This window comes from Orbicella faveolata, unplaced genomic scaffold (genome assembly GCF_042242905.1).
Source record: "Orbicella faveolata isolate gen_17 unplaced genomic scaffold, um_ofav_v1 contig_1, whole genome shotgun sequence".
In the NCBI taxonomy this organism is placed as follows: domain Eukaryota; kingdom Metazoa; phylum Cnidaria; class Anthozoa; order Scleractinia; family Merulinidae; genus Orbicella; species Orbicella faveolata.
The window spans coordinates 34,052,437-34,074,912 of NW_028301536.1; the positions used below are offsets into that span (position 1 = coordinate 34,052,437).

Here is a 22,476-nt window from a genome sequence, read left to right on the forward strand (position 1 = left end):
TGCAGATTTCACGCGTTGGACCTTCCCACTCGGAGATTTGTTTCTTTCATCGGGAGTTCGCTCCACAAATAGTCTTCTTGTGGACTGTTTTCGTTTCTCTGGAGTTTTCTGTGATATTCCTTCCATCAAAGCATACAGACTGCCCCGATTGCGGATTTTCCTTGCGCAGGGACTGCAAACGCGATCTGAAAAATTGTCGTCACGTTCGATGGAAATGCCAGTCTTTTTCAAAACTTCGGCTAACACGACTCTACGACAATCTTTTCTGTTGGAAGGCTTGAACAGATTTTCGCGAGATAAATATCCTTCCTTTTGAGAGAAACTTCCAAAGTTCGTTTGAGCACTAACAAACACGGCAATTATCGGATGCCATACTCCTACATTTATCAAGCCGCGAAAAATTACCCTGCTGACTTTAGCGCTAAGATTGTGGCGGTTTTTATTTTACCTGAAGTCAATATAATTGGGTTTCGTGTGACAGTTGACGTGACAGTTGACGCCCCTAGGGAGCGAAAGTAATTAGGGGCGTTCGGTAAAATGTCTGGGCTCTGCAGCAGGCTTTTCCTTTCCTTCCCTGCCCCTCCCCCCTGCCACTAAATTTTTTGTCACCTCTGTCCCCGTGCCCTCACGCGACTCCTGCTTGCCTGAAAGGAAACGGAAAAGACTGCTACGCAGGCTAGACAAAGAAGTGCTCCTGTAGTTTTATTGGTCAATGAGCAAAGGAAAGGCACATGTCATGCAATCTAAACTCAAGTAGCTTGATTTACATGGAATAGTTTCCGTTTCCGTGAACACATCGCCAGTCAATCAACTGAACCAACAAAAAAGGAAGGTGCTTTAACTTTGTAAGTGGTGCTATACGGGTTCAGTAAAAAATTTCTCGGTGAAATCATTTTTCTCAAGTGCGCAGTGCACAGAATTTGCTAGTACAAGGTGAAATGCGCTATTATGTTCATACTTTTTCGCTTTTTCAAATGGATCTCATGGCGATCTTTCATTAAAAAAACTTTCTATGAAAAAATATTGAATCTAAGCAAAGTTATAAACGAAAAACGTCTCTACGCATTAATTAACTAAAACTGAAAGCTGTCAACGGGTTGTCACGAGAAGTACATTAAAAAGTTGCGTGACAGATTGCCGCTGTCACAGTGATATGTGTATCCCCGTGATATGTGTATCTCCGCACACATAACACCAGTGATATGTGTATCCCCTCCAAAATGGCGACCAGTGATATGTGTATCCCCCACCCCCTCCCCTCTACTTTAAAAAGCAATATCCTCCTTGAAAGCGCTCTCGTCGTCCGGTCGCTTACTGGACGAACGACTAACCCAAACAGGCTTCAGTAAAACACAAATCTTAATTTTTGTAGTTGAAAAAGTTTACGTATCTGCTGCTGGAATTGTGTTCTTGATCCTAACTGGTTTTCTGCGGGCAGGATATAATGAATTTAAAGTTGAACACCAAATGGATCTAGATATATTTCAATTTGAGTTTCACGGCACCGGATTTCTAGGACGATATTAATTGCGCGGTGCATTCTCACCCCTCGAGTAACGCATATTCTCCACTGTTCATCGCCTTGTTTGCATCTGAATTATTCGTGGAGTGAAACACATATCACGGCTTCGACCCGATCGCCATAAAATGATTAGTGGCACTCGTGTATCCCCTGCACCCGCTTTTCAGTTCGACTTTTTGTAAGATATGTTAAGTCTCAAGCTGTATACATTGCTATACTGCGAATATTGCTAGCACGTTTCACAATATTCGACGTTTATTCTTCGGCAGTTAGCCTAGATTACGGCTGTCTTCAGGGGATACACATATCACTGCGCCATGTAATAATTAGTGATATGTGTATCCCCTGCATGCGGTCGGCGACGGTGTACAACCGAGGTCAGTGAAACTCCAGAAATCCCAAGCTATGAATAAATGCCTGGTGTGAATATTTCTAGCAAGCCAGTTTTGACAATGCAAATGTTATGGGCATTTTTCTTCTTGGGTAGAAAGCCAATATAACAGCTGTGTCCATGGGGATACACATATCACTAGTTCATGAAATAATCAGTGATATGTGTATCCCTTATTATCCCGTGCACGCGTGCACGCGTTTTTAGTGGAATTATCGAGTTTCAAACTTCAGTGAACCCAAGCCGTGTAAAAACGTCGGGTGCTAATATTGCCTGCAGTTTTGACAAGGTTGATGCGCTATATTATAACAGATGTGTTTCTGGGGATACACATATCACTGCGCCATGAAATAATTAGTGATATGTGTATCCCCTGCACGCGATTTCAGTTTAGATATTTAGACATTCGAGTTGCAAACTCCGCAAACCTCAACCTGGGTATAAACGTCGTAGCGAGTAAGCAGCCAGCACGTTTCGGCAATAATTGGCCATTTTCTTCGATCAGGTAGATAGCCAACCTAACGGCTGTGTTTAGGGGATACACACTGAGATCACTGCGCCATGAAATAATTAGTGATATGCGTATCCGCTGTTCGAAGTTTTAGTCAGATATACAATCGAGTCGGTTGGAACTCAACCAAACTGCAGAAATCCTAATCTGCTCCGTTGGCCGCGAATTCATTTCTGGTTTCTTCTACTCTTTACAGCGCTCGTCGAAACCTCGCAACCGAGTCGCCATTTTGTTCGTTGAATGTCCAGGCGCGTATCAGTGTTTTGTGTATCCCCACGGGGGATACACATATCACTAGTGATATGTGTGCGGGGATACACATATCACGGGGATACACATATCACGGGGATACACATATCACTGTGACACCGACACCGCGGAAATACGTTTTTTGACGTCACAGTAACTGGTCAGTGGTCATCACCATCGGGCTGTGCTGTCCTTCGATCGAGCAGTCTCTGAGATCGGTATTTTGCTTCGTTTTAAGGTCGAAAATATCCTTGATAGTTCTCGTTATTGGTGAGTTTGACATCCTGAAATGGGTTTTTAATACTCAAGCAATGTTCGTAAAGAATATCGGTACAGGGGAGTCATTCTGTGTGGAGTAATGTGTAGTTTGCTGACTCGAGCCAGCTCGAGCGGACGAAGCGTGGATCGTGTTGCTTCAGCCGCCCTCGCCTCAGAATTGTGAAAATCAACGATGGGTATCCAGCAAAGCAGAAAATTTGTCCTGTGTGCAGCTTTTGCAAGGATTTTGAAGACTGGTTGGATTTAAAGTGTAATTTGCACGAAATGGTTAAGGTACATGTAACTCGGGACCGTTTTATTCACACTCACTTTGCGCCGACATGTGGTGCTTGTTCATTGAGATTGTATTTCGCAACGCGTCAAAGAAACTTTGATAAGAATTTGTCTTTAAAAGACTGGCGTTTTGGCTTGTCTATCACCTTTCTGACTTTCTGCGCCTTTTGGAACGGGTGAAATATTTTTTTTTGTACCTGCCGTTTGCTGTAAGAATAAAACATTTGTTCATTTCATTCACAAGATATTTCTCTATCATTAAAGATTGTTTAAGCCTACATTTATATAATTGTGGCGTTTGCGAAGGGAGTAGAAATCGAAAATATTATGATTTGTTGGCCGCAGCGAACGCTGGAAATACTGTAAACATTTAAAACCGCTCAATATCTTCGGTTCATTGATAATTTTTCCTTTTTTGAGGCCTTTTTTGTTTCCATCAATTAAATGTTGATAGCACACGGAAATTTTCAAGACCGTTTCCCTGTACATGTATGCACATGTAACTAAATATTTTAAAATGCCCAAACACCTGTATTTGTTTACACGAAACCGCTTCCACTTATGGGATGTGGTCATGTTTCACTTCTTTTGATGCTGAAAAGACATTCAACATTTCAGAGAGGCAGTAATCAACTCCTCAATGAAACCCACTAGTTTATTTTGTTTACTCAGTCATTTGAAGCTTTTCGATTTCTATTTCCCTATCTTACATGTGCATTGTATCAACTTTCATAAATAATTGACTGTTGTTGTTTTTCCTTTCATTTCATTTAATTCAGATGAGTTTTACTCAATCACTACAAAATAATTTTTACATTGTAATCATACATGTACATATCACATGCTTTGAAACAATATGAAATTAATTATGATCGCCTTAGTAATAGTATTGTATCATCCTCCCTTCTGTAAGATTCTTACTTAACTTGTAACCACTTTATTACAAGACATAATAGCACCTGATGGCAATAAATTATGTATGTATAATATTATTATAGGTATTTATTTTTTTCCTGTGATAAATTGGCTAACAAGTGGGTTTGTTTATGCCACTGTGTCTCTGAATTGGCTTACTGTCGTCTACAAACCATTGGTAATATATCTTGGCTACATCTAACTCAGATACTAGACACAAAAGCATGTATTAAAGAACAGATACATTTCTTACAAATTAATATTTATTGCATTTAGTTCATCACTTTAGTTCTACAACATTGCTTTTCTCCAGTGAGAAATTCTGTGCAAAGTCTGAAGTTGTAAGTTGCAAAAACAAGTTCCGTCAGTAGTTGCGAATCACTTAAAGTCAGGCTTTGGTGCTGTAAACTGAATGGCAAAGCGAGGAAATTAGAAATTGTCTCAAATACGCAAGTGATAAGAGGTAAACTTGACTGAAATCTACAGACTCCTTTTTTTAGGTTTAGGGTTAAGGTTAGGCCTAAGGGACAAGGTGGGAGGTACTGTGGCCATGTGGTTAGTGCGCTCAGCAATGGATCAAGCGGTCCGTGTTTGAGCCCTGGTCAAGGACATTGTGTTGTGTTTTTGAGCAAGACACTTTTACTCTCACAGTGCCTCTCTCCACAAAGGTGTACATATGGGTACTGGTGAATTTAATGCTGGGGGTAACCCTGTGATAGACTAGCATCCTATCCAGGAGGTAGTAGAAATACTCCTAGTCGGTTCATGGTGCAGAAACCGAGATAAGCCTGGCCTGATGGGCCACTTGGCTCTATGCAGACTTTACCTTTTACTTAGGGACAAGGTACTGCATCAAGTGGGGGGAGGGACAGCAGAGTCAGAACCTCCCACTTCCCATACCCTGTTCTCCCACTTCCCATACCTCTATCTCTTGACTCCCAACCTTGTTCATCCTGCTCCTGTCCCCTGTAAATTAAGAGACTCAAAACACATCCTAGTCATTCAGCTGCACAGTCCTCAGGCATTTCCTTTTCCTCTTTTCCTTCGTTTTCAGCCTTGCTACTCTTACCCGTCTTTCAAGTGAATGACCTATGACGTAACCACTGTCAAAGGGTTTCATTTTGAGCCTCATTTTGAGCCCAAGGGTGAATTTTTCTTTGCCTGTCGGCCTAGAAGTCTCTAAAGACACTAAATGAAAGTCAAGTAACATTTTCAGTTCTTGTTTTTGAAAGTATTTGAAGCCTTAATGAATGACAAAAATTAGCATTTTGCATTTCTCTCCGGATTCCTACCCCCTATTCTCCTGGGCTCCCGCCCCCTGCCTCTCCCCACCATCAACAGACGGCTGAATGGTCAGGAGAGGAGTTGCCATATGGAGAGCATTGGTCAGTGTTCTCTCAGTTGGTGTTTTTACAACATTGATGTTGTGGAAATCATCCATGGACAGTATCTAAAAGGATTTTTGCTGAGCCAAAATAGAAAAAAATGTACAATAGAAGAAGTTTTCTATTGGGAAATCCAGATAATAGTAATATGTAAACAAATATTAATGTTACAAAGTTATAGAGTCTCAGGCTCTAAGGTAATGTGGTCAGAAATTATCTGGGTGGCCTTATAATCAGAAGATTGTTGTGTGAATACAGGGGGGATAGCCTATTTATAACTAAAAATGAAATTCATTTATTGAGTTTTAACTGAAAGTTGTTATTACCCAGATTTTATGGTAATTTTATTGTCTTGTATGCATGTATTTTTAATTACACTTTTAACAGCTTTGTATTCCATGTCTTCTGCCATCTAAAGATAATCAGATGTCATGTACTTCTTGTGGTTTTTTTAATAGCTAAATAGCTTTTTTCCTAAACTCTAACAGCTATGCGACTAGTTTAAAATAATTTTCACACTTCAGAGGCGCTAAAAGCAAAATACAGAACTGCAACAATTCGAAATTATGACAAGAAACAAAGAAACAATAATAAACATGAAAATTTAAAATTTTATTTTCGCCAGCCTCAAGCTTCCTGAAGTACAGTATAATTAAAATTGGATATTTTATGAGAAAACATACCTCGGTGAATTCTTCCTCGAGTTGAGGCCAGATTTTGAACTCTTTTGGGGACTCAGTCCTACACTTGTTACACCAACGTGTCCAAGATTTATACGAAGCACTGCTTCGATTTCGGCCAACTTGGTCTGTAATTCGGTGATGCCGAGTGAGGACAGGATGACCGTGCTTACTTACGTGAGTGCCCCTGTCACAGTGATATGTGTATCCCCGTGATATGTGTATCCCCGCACACATATCACTAGTGATATGTGTATCCCCTGTGGGGATACACAAAACACTGATACGCGCCTGGGCATTCAACGAACAAAATGGCGACTCGGTTGCGAGGTTCCAACGAGCGCTGTAAAGAGTAGGAGAAACCAGAAATGAATTCGAGCCCAACGGAGCAGATTAGGATTTCTTGAGTTTGGTTGAGTTCCAACCGACTCGATTGCATATCTGACTAAAACTTCGAACAGCGGATACACATATCACTAATTATTTCATGGCGCAGTGATTTCAGTGTGTATCCCCTAAACACAGCCTTGAGATTGGCTATCTTAATCTACCTGATCGAAGAAAATGGCCAATTATTGCCGAAACGTGCTGGCTGCTTACTCGCGACAACGTTTATACCCAGGTTGAGGTTTGCGGAGTTTGCAACTCGAATGTCTAAATATCTAAACTGAAATCGCGTGCAGGGGATACACATATCACTAATTATTTCATGGCGCAGTGATATGTGTATCCCCATAAACACAACTGTTATAATATAGCGCATCAACGTTGTCAAAACTGCAGGCAATATTAGCACACGACGTTTTTACACGGCTTGGGTTTACTAGAGTTTGAAACGCGATAATTCCACTAAAAACGCGTGCACGCGTGCACGCGTGCACGGGATAAAAGGGATACACATATCACTGATTATTTCATGAACTAGTGATATGTGTATCCCCATGGACACAGCTGTTATATTGGCTTTCTACCCAAGAAGAAAAATGGCCATTACATTTGCATTGTCAAAACTGGCTTGCTAGAAAGATTCACACCCGGCATTTATTCTTAGCTTGGGATTTCTGGAGTTTCACTGACCTCGGTTGTACACGACCGCATGCAGGGGATACACATATCACTAATTATTACATGGCGCAGTGATATGTGTATCCCCTGAAGACAGCCGTTATCTAGGCTAACTGCCGAAGAATAAACGTCGATTGTTATGAAACTTGTTAGCAATGTTCGCAGTATAGCAATGTATACAGCTTGAGACTTAACATATCTTACAAAAAGTCGAACTGAAAAGCGGGTGCAGGGGATACACGAGTGCCACTTGTCATTTTATGGCGAGCGGGTCGAAGCAGTGATATGTGTTTCACTCCACGAATAATTCAGATGCAAACAAGGCGATGAACAGTGGAGAATATGCGTTACTCGAGGGGTGAGAATGCACCGCGCAATTAATATCGTCCTAGAAATCCCGTGCCGTGAAACTCAAATTGAAATATATCTAGATCCATTTGGTGTTCAACTTTAAATTCATTATATCCTGCTCGCAGAAAACCAGTTAGGATCAAGAACACAATTCCAGCAGCAGATACGTATGCTTTTTCAACTACAAAAATTGAGATTTGTGTTTTAAGTCTGTTTGGGTTAGTCGTTCGTCCAGTAAGCGACCGGACGACGAGAGCGCTTTCAAGAAGGATATTGCTATTTAAAGTAGAGGGGAGGGGGGTGGGGGATACACATATCACTGGTCGCCATCTTGGAGGGGATACACATATCACTAGTGATATGTGTGCGGGGATACACATATCACGGGGATACACATATCACTGTGACACCCCCAATCGAACAAGAGGACGAACACGAGCATATCTTCCCGACGATTTTGATCGAAATGCCGTTGACATACCGATTCATACGGTTCAAGCCCATCAATTGAACAAACTTGAGAAGTTGATGTCCTCAGAACACCGTTACAGCAACACAAAAGCTGCCTAGTTTTCGCCTTAGCGCACATCGTAACGTAAATTGCCACTGGCTCGCCGCTTGCGAGCATGAACTCTCACGAAACAACAACAATTTCACACCGTGTGCAAGTTCAGTTTGGCTTTGGCACAATATATAATATTAACTGAGAACTATCCAACAAATGAGCGGAGTTTAAAAGCTAAGTTTACAGTGTGCGCTTTAAGTTTTGTATCTTTTTCACTGTCGACAAGACTCGCTGCGATAACAATGTAAAAGTTGCAGGCATTTTGTAGATTTGTTAAGGTGTACCGCTGACCAGCAAAATACTGTATCGCGCCCCCAAAAACGTATTTCCGCGGTGTCTGTGACACCGCTTAGTACGACGGTCCAACGTTTGTGTTTGGTAGTCGCGATCGACGAGCTGTTTTGAGTGATTTTAATCAACAACAGATCGATTCGCGCTACAATTGTACGGTGAATGTAACTGGAAATACGGTCAAATAGGACTCCTCTGCTCCCTGTGTTATGGGAAGGCCCTCCGGCAAGGTATGCTTCGTACCGTTGTGTTAGTCTGTATTTTCACGACCTTTATAAATCTGGACGGGAAGAAATTTGCATCGATATTAGCGGTCTGACGTTTTATAATATTTTAACGCTTACGATTGCTTGAATATTTAACTTAAGGGGCATGTCAAGGTTAAAATTCGACATTTGTAGTTGGACTTACAGCCGGCAATGCAAACAAGCGACCAGACTCAAAAGTCAGATTTCAGCTGCTTCGCGTTGTTGTCTTTTTGTTGTCTTTGAGAACCGCAGTGAAAGTGAAAATTAAACCAAAATGGCGTCGTCCAATAGACCGTTGAGAGGATACTTCTCTGTGGTAAATGCCATTTCATCTGCGGATGTCGACTTTGTAAAGCCAAAGAAAAGAATTAAGTACACAAGATCTACTTATTGGGAAGTCGAAAGGCTCGTCGAAAGACGAGAAAGAAATGGAACGGTAAGTGTTTGGTTGTAGTGCCTCTTTTCGCACGTGCTCGCTTGGGTTGATATATTTTTAACTGAATCCAGTCTTTACTCGAAATCAGTACAGGCTTTTTTTTTCCTTTTATTTAATTAGGTAGAATATTTGTTGTCATAAAAGGTCTACTCGCCCCACGAGGCCTCGTGGGAGCTGAAGGAGTGTATCTTACCTCGATGCGTGGAGCTTTTCAACAGGCTAAGCCACAGCCGGATGTATGAATTGCGGTCCTTTCGCCAACGAGTCGTTTCGCCAACGACTCGTTCGCCAACGTCTTAGGTCGATTCGCCAACGTCCTAAGTCGCTTCGCCAACGTCCTACCGGTCAATTCGCCAACGTCATATATCCAGTACTAACGAAAAAAAAAAAGCTGCTTATTGATGTTTGGAATGCAATCCTGATCCTTGGGTGATCCTTGGGTCAAGAAATTTTAAGTCACTGCCAGTTTCGCTTGACTGACTGTAGATCAATTTGCATGTTTCTGATAGTTTCACAAGCCGGCTCGTGGTTGCTACATCGCGGTAATTTTCACGGTGAAAATTGACTGTTGAATACCAAAGTCCGATGGCTTCCAAAAGTTTGATGGCTTCCAATTCGCGGATGATGCATTACGATGTAAATTAACATTATATCTTTTCCTTCTTCAAAAGCAAACAGAGTTTGTTTTCATTTTCCAGCCTTATAATCGAGTTAGAAATGAAATGGAACATCAAGTAAATAACAACAGCAATTTTATTACAGTATATAGTATCAAATATTTACAAGCACACAAATCCTATGAAACCTATTTACAAAACCTGATTGAAACCTATATTTATCTGAAACCAATTAATTTATCCTATTTACAGAGAAGTTCTAGTTCGCACGAGCCGAGAACAAGTCTTGAGTAGTTGGGCGGCAGTCTTTTCGTTGTTCTCGTACTTTTCCCAGCTTGCAAATAGCTTAGCCTGGATATTCCTAGTGACACTACGTTGAATTCGTTTAAGTTTATTGTCTGATACAAGCCTGATTGTCACGGCTGTAAGTTTTGCCTCCCTATCAAGCAACTCGATTAATAAATACAACGGCAAACCGCATTGTTCCTCCGCTCGGCGATTGAGTGCGTTGTGCCAACCTTCAAGATCATTATTGGTCCAGATCGGCTTGGTTTTGTCAATACTGTCGTCGTAAATAATGAGGTGCTCTTGCATGGAAAATAACTCTAGGTAAGGGAATGAAATAAATGACAACAGACACAAGTGAAGGTAAAGTTTTATTTACACGTTGGCGAATTGACCGGTAGGACGTTGGCGAAGCGACTTAGGACGTTGGCGAACGAGACGTTGGCGAAACGACTCGTTGGCGAAACGACTGGATACCGGATGTATCAGTAATTCAAGATAATGTGTGTTCTGTTCCCGGGGGGGAAGGGGGGTACTTCCAGTTGGGTGGGGGTGTGCGGCCCACTTCCCAAAACCCTTACCCTATTTATGACCAAAATCTGTGTTTTTTGCTATCTTATTTATGACCTGACCAAAAATTCGATAGCCTACTTATGACCGTTGCGACTTATGAAGGGCTTTTGTTGACGGTCTTATTGATAAGGATGAAAAAGTAGCTTCTTCTAAGAAACATACCCAACTCAAGACTAGAGTGCTAAAACCATACCCTATTTATAACCAAAATGGCCAAAATTGAGACCCTTTTTATGACCAAAACGGCTGAAAACCCTACCCTTTGGGGCCGCACATACCTATGTAGCCCATATAAGGGAGTACTCCCCCTGGGTTCTGTTAGTGTTTATTTCAAGGCTATTTAAATAACTGCCTAGAGAAGTAAACATTTTTTCAAGGTTTTTTTTTTACCTTGACCACTGAACTGTTTTATATTGTCATTTTTTTCCTACCATTTCAGTGGTGGATACAGACCTTGAGCTAGCGGGGGAGTGGGGAGTGGGGCAGTTTTGTTTTGCTTGCCCTGCCAGCTTTTTTTTCTTCTGTGATTTCTTCTTTTCGTACCAAAAATAAGCTCCTCCTTCCCCCCCCCGCTCCCCCACCACTGCATTTGTAGTACACGATACGCTGCTGCACGTATCTAACAGGTGACTTGCTCTTTTCTGTGAGCCTGTTCTTTTATTTCTAAGTTCAGTAAAACTAGTGATCCATTTTTTATCTATGGGTTCGAACACACATCATAAATGAATCTTAATTATGGATTGTTTTGTACCTGAGTGTGCTCGAAATAGTCCTGTAGAGAATTTCCTATGAGGAAATGTAGTTGAAGTACAGCTCTGCAATGTTCTAAAGACAGAACATCGACACAAGAAAATATTCAGATAAGTAAAAACAGCTAATTGCCCAACTTGTCATTAAATTGGGATGTAATAATTGATAGGGATGAATTGATTACTTGGACTGTGATGTTATCTCAATTGATTACTTTATGAACAGATAAATTGTGTAGAATGTAAACTGTACATACCTTCCATAATTGTACGGCCATGTGGCACATGTTCTTCTGTAAACAGTTGTAACTGGCTAGCCTCTTGGGAAGCTCTCTTAAGAGCTTTTTCCTATCGTCTCCCATGAGGCTAGTACAATCTCAGGTTCCACTACCCTCACCGTCTGCATTTCTCTTCTCCCATATTGAAAAAGATACACCACAGTTGTTTATCGCCTTCGTAAGTTTTTGGACATGTTCTGATTTTTCCACTGATCTTTTTTTGGTAGAGGAAGAGCTCTCCTTGTCATCCCACTGCATTGCATCTTCAATTAATTTTTCTATCAGAATATCTGTGATTCTTAACATCAGATGCAATTCATCCAGAATGATGTGATCCAGTGGGATTACAAGGAGTGGCTTATGGCAACAGCAGTAATTTTCACCACTCTTCTTTGTTGACAACTGGAACATTTCCTGGATTGTGCGCTTAAGTGGTATGGCATCATAGTATCCAGAATCCTTTGACATGTCACCTCTAGTTGGAAATGAAAGTTAAGTAGGCATCCAAACTAATTAAAAATTATGTCTGAGGTTCTCAAAGTAGTAGTTTTAGTTGAAATCAACCAGTTATATTTAGACAAGTTTATAATAATTATCAATTAATTACGTATCCTTCTTGTGTATCTTACACCACAAGCATGCATATATTGAGTTGGCTGCACTTAGCACACCTTGTAATCACTTCCCGGGTAAATATCTTCCGTACTCCGACTTTCTTACCATCAATTTCAATGAAACCATCATCAATGATTTTGTTTGCCTCAAGAAATACATCTCTTTATGACTCCTCCAAAGTCTGGTGGCTCTCACTGCCATTTATAACAGCAACAGTGTGATTCCTGTCAAAGAAGGTTATAAATTAAAGATGTATTTTTTAAACTGACACTTATTCAGAGCAATAATATAACCATGCAGTTGTATATTTTTGTACACTTATAATAAATAACCTTTTGATGACAAAATATCATCCACCTGCTGAAGGATTGTGAAACTCAGAAGTGTGAAATTAGTCAGAAGTATGAAATTAGCAGCTTGGATGTTAATACATATTTCAAGTACATCAACAAGGGTGACAATACACCTGTATAACTGGAGGCTGGCTAGAAAACCCTTGGTTACTTCAGTCTCCAGACTCATAGTACACTTTTTTCTTTGTCTTTACATTTCACTGATATAAAAAGCTGTAAATGTATGAGTAAATAAAGTTATTGTATATGACACAACTTAAATTAACATAAAAGATGTTTTGGTTTAATAATTTGGCACACTATTGTATGAAATATTATAATCTCCAGCCATTAAGTACCTTATCATTAGTGTTATCATTTTATTTTTTGTTGTTACACTTTATTTGTTTTCCTATTGTTATAAATAAATGTTGGATCCCTTGCTCAAATCCGCAGGGAACCAGTGTTATTTGTTGTTATCAATTAAGGCAGGAGATGAGCTTGAGTTTTCTCAAACCTTTCTTGTATTTGCTTTAGGGTAAAGTAAAAGTTACAACTATGAGAACCCATTAATGAGTTAATGTGTGTCAATAGCTGGATGGTATCAACAACATTAGTTGAAGCCAGTCCAGTAATGAGTACTTACCATGTCTCTCACTTTGTCAATGAGAGCCTCTTTGAAGGAATACTGAGCTCCAGGTGCCAAACCAGGCGTGGTAGAAATTTTAACTTGTTTATTCAGATCAGATTGACATTGTTTTTTAAATAGGGTTTAACAGGAAAACCACTGACATCTCATGGATAAATTTATAACCAACTCCAAATTTATCCATCTAAAGGTGTATGTGCTCCCCACTGTGTTTTTGTCATCGGGATGAAGTTTTTCACATTTTGATTCTGGGAATGCCACACTACCATGTTCTTGCTATTGATTTTCATTGTTCAGTTCTCTAGTTCTTTCCTTAATTTCTCTAGCACAATCTTTTTCAATTTCTGAAAGCGTTTCTTCAACCAGTTTCTCCTTTTCTTCCTCAAGATTTTCATATTTTGCTCTCTAGTAACAGTTTTCTTCTGGTTCTGCTTTTTCAAGTTTTGACCGAATGAAACGCAGATCTGCTTCCCACTTCTCTACCGAGATCATTTCACTTTTCAAAACAGCCAACCTGCACAATTTTTCCTCGAGCTGTTTTCTGTTCTCACAATTTCCTTTTTTGTTCAGAGTCTGATTTGTGATTAAAGCAGCAGAACAGCAGAACGTTCACTCTCTCGATTGATCTTAAACCCATGGCCAGGAATGATTCCATTTAACATGTCAATGTATGCAATGCCAGGCGTTTCTTTTTTCTTGACAGTTCTACCTAATCAACCAGTCGGGTGGCACAGTAGATGTGCACAATACATGTTCACGAAATATGCCAAATGTTTTCCCTGGAAAGCCAATACTTAGAGACTTTAAAACACTTCTTGCAATAGATATCAGCCGATATAAAGTGTAAGCACGTGGAAAATTTTAAAAAGAGGTGTCAAACTCTGCGAAGCAACATGCAGATGACAGCGGTAACCATGAAGGACGAAGACCTATATGACCTCTAAATCTTTCCAAAAGCACTGTTCGACTTCTCCACTCTACTTCCTACTAATAACACAACTTAAAGTGCCCCTCACAAACACTTGTGAAGCAAAGAAGGGTCGAGAGACCGAAAAGAGAACGGCAAATGTACAAATGTCACGAACCGTAGGAGTCGTGCAGGCCCGTCAACCCCATTTTACACTGGACAGAACACGAGAATACATGCAGAAGCTCAGTTTGAAATTCTCTCCTCCGCTCCTACAACTATTTGATAAATGGATTGCAAGGACATCCTGTCTACGGACTAGACTCTAATGGCAGCTTCTTGCTCCGGTTCTAGATCGATGTGTTTGCCGTTTTGCGAAAGATCTTTCTCAGTGTTTCCTGCACAGAAAATTCGAACGCTTCCTCAGACTCGGCGATATGTATTTTGATCTTGTCGTGTTCCGGATGCCGGATTTCAAAATTCTGATGTCACTTTTTCAGTGACGGGCTACTAACCAATCAAATTTCACTCTTACTCCCCGTTCGTGGGTGAACGGAGTTCGATAAAATGTTTGGGATTGACTGCAGGCGATTCCTTTTCTCCCCGCCCCCTCCCCCTTCTCGCTCATCCCCACCCCACTTCTTCCCAATTTTTTGCTTGCCACTTAGTGCTGTTGTAAGCCATCGTGACGATCCGATCAACATACTATTTTTACTAGTATCCCGAGTTCAAATGATATATATATCTTGAAAAATCATAAAGTAGAAGTTATCTAATGTACATCAAATTAATTCACAGGACAGATTCCTTCTGCGTCTCGAGTATCTGATCGATGCCTACCCAAGCATTCAAATGTTTGGCATCTGTGGATCAATCTCTACTTGTTGTCCACGGAAGCGATGGAAGTGCGGATTATGGATGATAATGGGAACACTGGGAGTAGTTGGAATACTGTTTACAGTCGGAGTTATGAAGAAGTATAATCTGCTCAAGTTTATTCCTTTGCAAAGAGGGGAATGTTACCTGACCAAACAGGAACAAGACGAATTACGTCACATACTGCGTCATCTTGTTACCATATTTGATGATATGAATGTTACATACTGGTTGGACTATGGTACGCTTATTGGTGCCTTTAGAAATGGAGACATCATAAGGTGAATATGTTTTAAAGTCTCTGAACTTCGTCTTTTTTCTTCTTTTCTTTATTTTTCAACCTTCCTATAGGATTTGACTGTAATTATCCTTCATACAGTTGGAACCATTATGGCTAATGTACAGGTGTAAAAAAATTTATTGCAGTGCTTTTTTTTGTAAAATTGGAGAGTAAACAGTAGGGAACTTGAAAAAAAGCCCCACTGCCCAACGTTAAGTCGGTACTTACACAAAGTTTTTGACTCGACAACATTCGTTGGATAGCAATAGGTGCTTTCTATTCAATAAAAAATTCCGATCTGAGTTTCCCGCGGGAACTTCCAGTGACGAATGGAACAGCATTCCAGAATTTTCGGAAAAGAGGACAACCTAGCGATGTATACCGACATTTCCAGAAATTTCTTACCAGGAATTTCCGTTCCATTTGACTTTCCTACCGTAGATTTCGAAATTTTCTGTTGAATGTTTCTCTATGCGGCAATTCAACATTTTCTGTATTTTCTGGAAGCTTACCCAGGAAATTTCCGTACCATTTATCTCCGCTGCGAAATTTTAGGAATTTTTGGTTGAGTGGAAAGTGGCCAATGTGTTTCCTTATGTTTTTTTTTCTGTCTTTTTTTCCGGGGCTAAAGCTATGACACAGATGGTGATGTTGCATTTCTTATCAATGAGTACTACAAACCAGAAGAAGTCAAATATCGACTAGGGAGATTTGATATCAGTTATGGCCATGGAATATCATATTTCGGTCGTGCCAAGTACGGTGCGATGTGGGTGGACGTGACAAGATGGACAGTGCATGCTGGGAAATTCGATGGGAAGGAGGTGAAACTCTTGGTTAAAGATCTAACCAGTCACGACGAAGAGAATAGAGACTTTGTTGGTAGAAATATGGACGAGAGAGAAAAATTTCCATTGCTATGGATGCAGCCTAGGAGGACTGTAAACTTCCTTAATGTGACTGCTAAAATTCCAAACGAAGCGGAGAAACTCATAAGACATAGATACCCGTACAGCTATAGATTTAATGTGCCGTATAAATTTAAATGTTGGATCTGATGTCCGAGTGTTATCAACTGAAAATACAATTTACGGCAGAGAGCAAAGAATGGCAGGTATTTAGATGTGTATTTGAGGAAGAAACCATGTGCATAAAACTTTCACTGGTCCGATAACTCTAAGGGTACCGGTCAACGTCTGAAGACATCAGGAACTGCAGGGGACTATTCTGTCACTCTCGACGGGGCTTCTGTCAAGTTTTCCACTGTTTTCATCCGCTGTATTCACGTATCTGTGCGTTATGCTTGTTAACCGCCTCACTTTTCAACGAACAGGTTAACTACGAGACAGCCATGGTACATAGGAAACTAGGGATCCTTTCACGAGTGAGACCGCTATTAAGGTTACAGTATACCTTCAGATCGGCAATTTTCTTCAAATTTGGATTTTTGGTTCAAAGTAATGGTCGAAGAGTAATCTCTAATTTCTGAAAACAAAATTGAAAAAAACTCAATATTGGCGGAGAAATGGAGGTTTCACGTTACGGCCGGAAGTAAAAGTTCCCTCTTGATTGACAACCCTATAACGTGTACGCAATCAACCGAGACTACTTTCGCGGGAATATATGGATACCACGAATTGGCTGCCTACTCAGATCCAAGCATTTTTCGTATTAGATGTAATTCTATTAAGTTATAAGTAAACATGGACCACGGAAAACTCTGTTTACCAGTTCGAAAAAGCGAAGAACGAATGAAAACACACCAATGAGTGAAGAAGCGAAAGTTGGCCTCACGGATGAAGCTATAGCTATCGTATCAAGCGGGCAAAAAGATCGAGTCCAGAGTAGAGAAAGATTCTGTAAAAGTTTGGGAACTCGACAGCTATAACAGCGACGTGTACATTGACTCTTTTGTTGAGTCCGATACCGATGAATCGCCCAACTCATTGAGATCCATTGGAATATTATCCATGCACATTTGCTCCGCCGCGCTTTCTTTTGTTCAGTTTGTTCTCGTCGCCCAGCCACTCTAGCGTTCGTATCCTTTTTCGTCTTCCCCATTTTGCCAGACCAGCTTCAAGAAAAACCGAGCTACAGAAAAATTATCTCTCCTCCTTGAGCGCATTGCGAAACACAAGGGTTTTTTCGAGATTCACGCGTAAATTTCACCGCGAGTTAATGTAGTAAATTTTCCAAGCGCTGATTGGCTCAGTGATCTGAGAACCCAGTTGAAGGCGTTTGTGGGCGGAGTTTGTTTGCGAAGCAAGAGATTTTTCTTAGCGCTGTTTTCTCGAATAAATTTTTTCGCTTGAAGCAGACACTTTAAAGAGTTACAACTCAAAGGGGATTTGTTTGATTGCCCTCAAATTTGGACAGTAGCTAGATTAACATATAAAAACCAAAAACGTGTCTGCGAATTGTTTATTTCGAAATATTTTTTCTCCGAGAGCAATTTTTGTACGATCACTTCACATTTTTTAAATCCTATTTTGAAAATGTTCTGTAACTTTTTACTGCAATTGAATATGGCAAAACGCAGACACGCTTTTTTAGCGCTTTTTGTCCTGAAACCGAGGAAAAAAATAAATTGGCGAAAAACAAAATTCGCTTTGACTTGTAGCTTCCAAAAGGTGATTAGGACGCTCGCATTTAGTGGCCGTGAAAAAATCGGCACTTCATTTTATTTCAAAATTTTTGGTATGGTTTGATAGCCAGCTCTATAAGCTTTAATTTGATATAGGGGTTTAGGTATCTACAGCTTAAACCGGACGCGCTACATCGCTTGGACGTGAGACACCCCTGAAGGTATACGGTAACCTTAAGGTTACAGTATACCTTCAGGGGTGTCTCGCGGGCAAGCGATGTAGCGCGTGTAGTTTAAGCTGTAGATACCTAAACTCCCATATCAAATTAAAGCTTATGGAGCTGGCTATCAAACTATACTAAGAATTTTGAAAGAAAATGAATTGTCGAATTTTTCACGACCACTAAATGCGAGCGCCCGAATCACCTTTCGAAAGCTACAAGTCAAAGCGAATTTCGTTTTTCGTCAATTTAATTTTTTCCTCGGTTTCAGGGCCCAAAGCGCTTGAAAAACGTGTCTGCGTTTTGGCATATTCAATTGCAGTAAAAAGTTACAGAACATTTTCGAAATAGGATTAAAAAAATGTGGAGTGATCGTACAAAAATCGCTCTCGAAGAAAAAGTATTTCGAAATTAACAATTCCCAGACACGCTTTTGTATTTTATATGTTAAACTAGCCACTGTCCAAATTTAAGAGCAATTGAACAAATTCCCTTTGAGTTATAACTCTTTAAAGTGTCTGCTTCAAGTGAAAAAATTTATTCGAGAAAACAGCGCTAAGAAAGATTTTCTGCTTCGCAAACAAACTCCGCCCACAAACGCCTTCAACTGGGTTCTCAGATAACTAAGCCAATCAGGGCAGGGAAAGTTTACTACCGTTAACCTCCTGGTGAAATTTACGCGCGAATCTCTAAAAAACTCTTGTGTTTCGCAATGCGCTCAAGGAACCGAAGGCAGAGAGATAATTTTTCTGTAGCTCAGTTTTTCTTGAAGCTGGTCTGACAAAATGGGGAAGACTAAAAACGGATACGAACGCTAGAGTGGCTGAGCGAAGGAAACAAACACAAGAAAGCGCGGAGAGCAACTGTGTGTGGGCAACTGTGCATGGATAATATTTCAAATGGTCTCAATGAGTCCGACGATTCGTCGATATCGGACTCATCAGAAGAGTCTCTGTCAGCATCCCTGTTATTGCTGTCAAGTTCCAAAATTTTTACAGAACCTTTCTTTTCTCTTACCACGAATATTTGCCCGCCTTATACGATAACTATAGCTTCATCCGCGTGGCGAACTTTCGCTTCTTCACTCGTTGATGTATTTTCATTCGTTCTTCGCTGTTTTCGCTTTTTCGAACTGGTCCATGGTTTAAACGTGGTCTATGTTTACTTATAACATAATAGAGACACGCCTAATACCAAAAAAATGCTGGGTGGTCAGAACAACGATGCTGATCAACTGAGCAGTCAATTCGTGACATCCATATACGTAATTCCCGCGAAAATCGTCTCGGTTGATTGCATACGCGCCATAGGGCTGTCAATCAAGAGGTAAACTTTTACTTCCGGTGAAAACGTAAAACCGCCATTTCTCCGCCAATATTTAGCCTTTTTCAAACTTTTTTTTCAGAAATTAGAGATTATTCTTCGACCACTATTTTGACCCAAAAATCCAAATTTGAAGAAAATTGCCGACCCGAAGGTATACTGTAACCTTAACAAAAGAGTCTGCGAATCGCCTCTATAAAGCAATGATCTGGCCGCTTCTTGAGTATTGTGATGTCACCTGGCACGGCTGTGGTCACGAGAATCCACTGGAGATAGAACTCTTGCAAAGGAGAGCTACCCTCAAAAACACTCAGGAAGTGACGAGTGATACCAATATAGATCCCGCTCTCTGAGAGACGTGGGGGAGCATACAAAAGAACTTGTTAATAAGTGCCTCAAGGAACATGTTCCGGATTTATTTAAAAACTATTTTAATACAGGACGTAGTGACATACATTCTCTTTTTACTAGAGGTAGTACTAATCTTTTTATCGATAACATTAGGATAGAAGCTGCAAAACGTACGTTTTATTTCAAGGGTGTAATTATATTTAGTATTTTCCGTATTTTGACCATTTTTTAAATCTCCCTTTTTATCTATTTTAATATAATAATTTCATCTTTGTTTTATTTTACAGGGCCCACATTGATATCAGTTTTATAACTGAAGTGGTTATCCTGTGTAAACATTTTCAATTATTATTATTATTGTTATTATCATTATCATCATCGTCGTCATTATCATCATCATCTTCATCATCATCAGCTTATTATCGTTATTAACTTTCTGACCTGGTCTTAGCATAACGGCAGATTGCAAGGAAAGCTTCTTGACGGAATTAAATTTAATACATCAGCGTTCTTCTTAATTTTTCCCTAGAAGAGATGCCCAATTTTAATAAATTGTATTTTAAAGTAAAACATATATTTTCCATCTATGATGACTGAGGAAGTTGCAGCAGTAAGGACAAAAATTTGGTTGAAGTTCTGCACTAGACAGTAGGACGACTAATCGACAGGGTACAACTTTTTTATGTCTGCAATGCAAGCAAAACTGTTAGTGACACAGCAGCTTGACTCGATCACATATGTAACTGTAAGGTTAGGATAATCATGAATGTACTGAAAGGACTCGGTAAAACATGGCGAATTATAATGGCAGCGTTTTGTCAGCTCGCACTGTTTTGTTCAAATTGTTTTAGAAAATTATACCAACAAAGTACCAGCATAATAGGAAACTGATTAAGCGAAATCCATAGGCGTACGAGCTGGAGGGGAGGGGGCGGGGGCGGGGGCGAGAGGGGGGCTGCGCCCCCCCCCCCCCCCCCCCAGCTACGGAAATTATGTGATTTTTCGGGCAAAACGCTAATGGTTCGGTCAACGACACTTGAGAGAAAACATTACAAAACAATGCTGTTGGCGTGATTTCCAAGACTGGTAAATAAACTTTCTAGTTACCGTTAATTTATTCTTTTAATAAGTTTTAGATGTTACTCGGATTGAGACTGTTGACAGTGTGATTGATTGATTATGTAAGCTTTGAATATGACTATTTTTGGAATTATAGCAATTTCATAAGATGTGGGAATTGTAAACATTTTTTTTTATGCTATTTGAGTTCGTTTGCACCCCGATTTCAACACTCTTGCATTCGGGCGTTCCGTAAATTTTTCAGGCAAGAAGGTCACCGCATCCCCCCAAGTCCGAAGGTGCCCGTACGCCTATGGCGAAATCATTTCAAGGACAAACAAATTAACCATCAGGCGTTCTAGGGGAAGGCTAGGGGCGGTGGTGGATGCCATCCTTTTAGAGTTTTTAGAGGAATTACTTCGTTACGCTGAAGCTTTCAATGGCTATAGCTGTTCATTTATTCCTTTTAAGAAGTTTGATAGTTTGATCTGTTAAATGTTTGACTTGTGCTGACATTGCCATATCCACCGAATTATACTTATGACGTGCAGTTTGAGCGAAAATTAGCCTTGCTGAGTTAATTCTAATTCCTTGAGGACCATACTAGAATCAGTACCTTTTTAATCTCCTTGTCATTTTGCAAGACGGCGGATTTAAGGAGATGAGCATAATGAGAAAGAGTCAATGATACCATAACCAAAAAAGGCATCTCATCTTGTGGTGCATACTGAGGGCCATCTAATAAACTTAAAATAATTTTAGCATGTCATATCACAACGTAACATTACAACGTAAACCCAAGGCACCCCTCCCTCCCTTTTTATACCATACTTTGCTTGTACAGTGTACGTGTTAGATATGAATAAACGGCACGCAATGCACGCACAAGCGATGACATGTAACTACCATTTCTAATACTCTGGCTAGAAAATTGGAACATATAAACAAACAAACGGATGCTTAAACGTAGCTAGGAGTAACTGAAGGTACAACCTGTGTGTGGAGTGAGGAGAAGTGAAGAGAATAAAACAGGATGAAAAAATAGTGCACAGAAGAGTGCTGGGACTGAGCAAAGTCCTTTGAGTCACAACTGGTTTTGGTTTGACTTCTGATTGGATGAAAAAGTAGCGCGACTAATTATTTTTCGACACTTAACTGAAAACCGCTCTATTGCCACTTCTTTCGTGTTATTTACCTAATAAACCCATTTTAGGTTTCCTAGCTTGAATTTAAAAAGAAATTTTGTATGTGAGAAGAATGAGTTAAAATAGCATGATGTAGCTCCTAATAGAAGAAGTCCAGTCACGGTATTTTGAATTATTTTGGCCACGTACAAAATTACCTTCAAATTGAAGAAGACCTGAAAATGATAGTTAACTAAGGTAGAAAAATAAACCGTAAGGAGCAAGGGTTACTGAAGGATGGAGAAGGTTGACACAATTACAAACGACGATCTTAAAAAGTTTAGGCTCAAGTTTTCAAGATGCGCAAAGCGTGACGTAACTCGTTTACTAGCTATCCGTGCCTGATAATAAGAAATTAGTATTCCATGGCATCTTTCTACTTTCTAAGTGAATTGAAATATGCCCCGAGGCCTTCAATGATAATGGAAATGT

General features: G+C 40.1%; 2 protein-coding genes across 3 annotated transcripts in view; one reads left to right on the plus strand and one right to left on the minus strand.

Moving 5' to 3' along the window:
• Nucleotides 1-10,517, minus strand: part of LOC110047053 (dorsal-ventral patterning tolloid-like protein 1) — a 24,539-nt gene extending 14,022 nt beyond the window's left edge. Inside the window, exon 1 of the mRNA XM_020752787.2 lies at nt 9,355-10,517. The gene's annotated coding sequence lies outside the window, so the exon portion shown is untranslated. The remainder of the gene's footprint in view (nt 1-9,354) is intronic.
• Nucleotides 8,538-20,629, plus strand: LOC110047054 (uncharacterized). 2 transcript variants are annotated; one of them, XM_020752789.2, is made up of 3 exons: nt 8,538-9,161; nt 14,965-15,323; nt 15,954-20,629. In XM_020752789.2, exons 1-3 carry the CDS (start codon nt 9,000-9,002, stop codon nt 16,378-16,380), a joined length of 948 nt encoding a protein of 315 aa, XP_020608448.1. In that variant the 5' UTR covers nt 8,538-8,999; the 3' UTR covers nt 16,381-20,629. The 2 variants fall into 2 exon arrangements, with proteins under 2 accessions (XP_020608448.1, XP_020608449.2); XM_020752790.2 differs by having other exon boundaries at nt 8,539-8,707.
• The last annotated feature ends 1,847 nt before the right edge of the window (nt 20,630-22,476 follow it).

Excerpts from the sequence above, each read along its gene's own strand:
- LOC110047054 (XM_020752789.2), top strand. The coding sequence starts at position 9,000 with ATGGCGTCGTCCAATAGACCGTTGAGAGGATACTTCTCTGTGGTAAAT. Across the intron at positions 9,162-14,964 it reads GACGAGAAAGAAATGGAACG|GACAGATTCCTTCTGCGTCT; the intron begins GTAAGTGTTTGG and ends ATTAATTCACAG. Across the intron at positions 15,324-15,953 it reads AGAAATGGAGACATCATAAG|CTATGACACAGATGGTGATG; the intron begins GTGAATATGTTT and ends CCGGGGCTAAAG.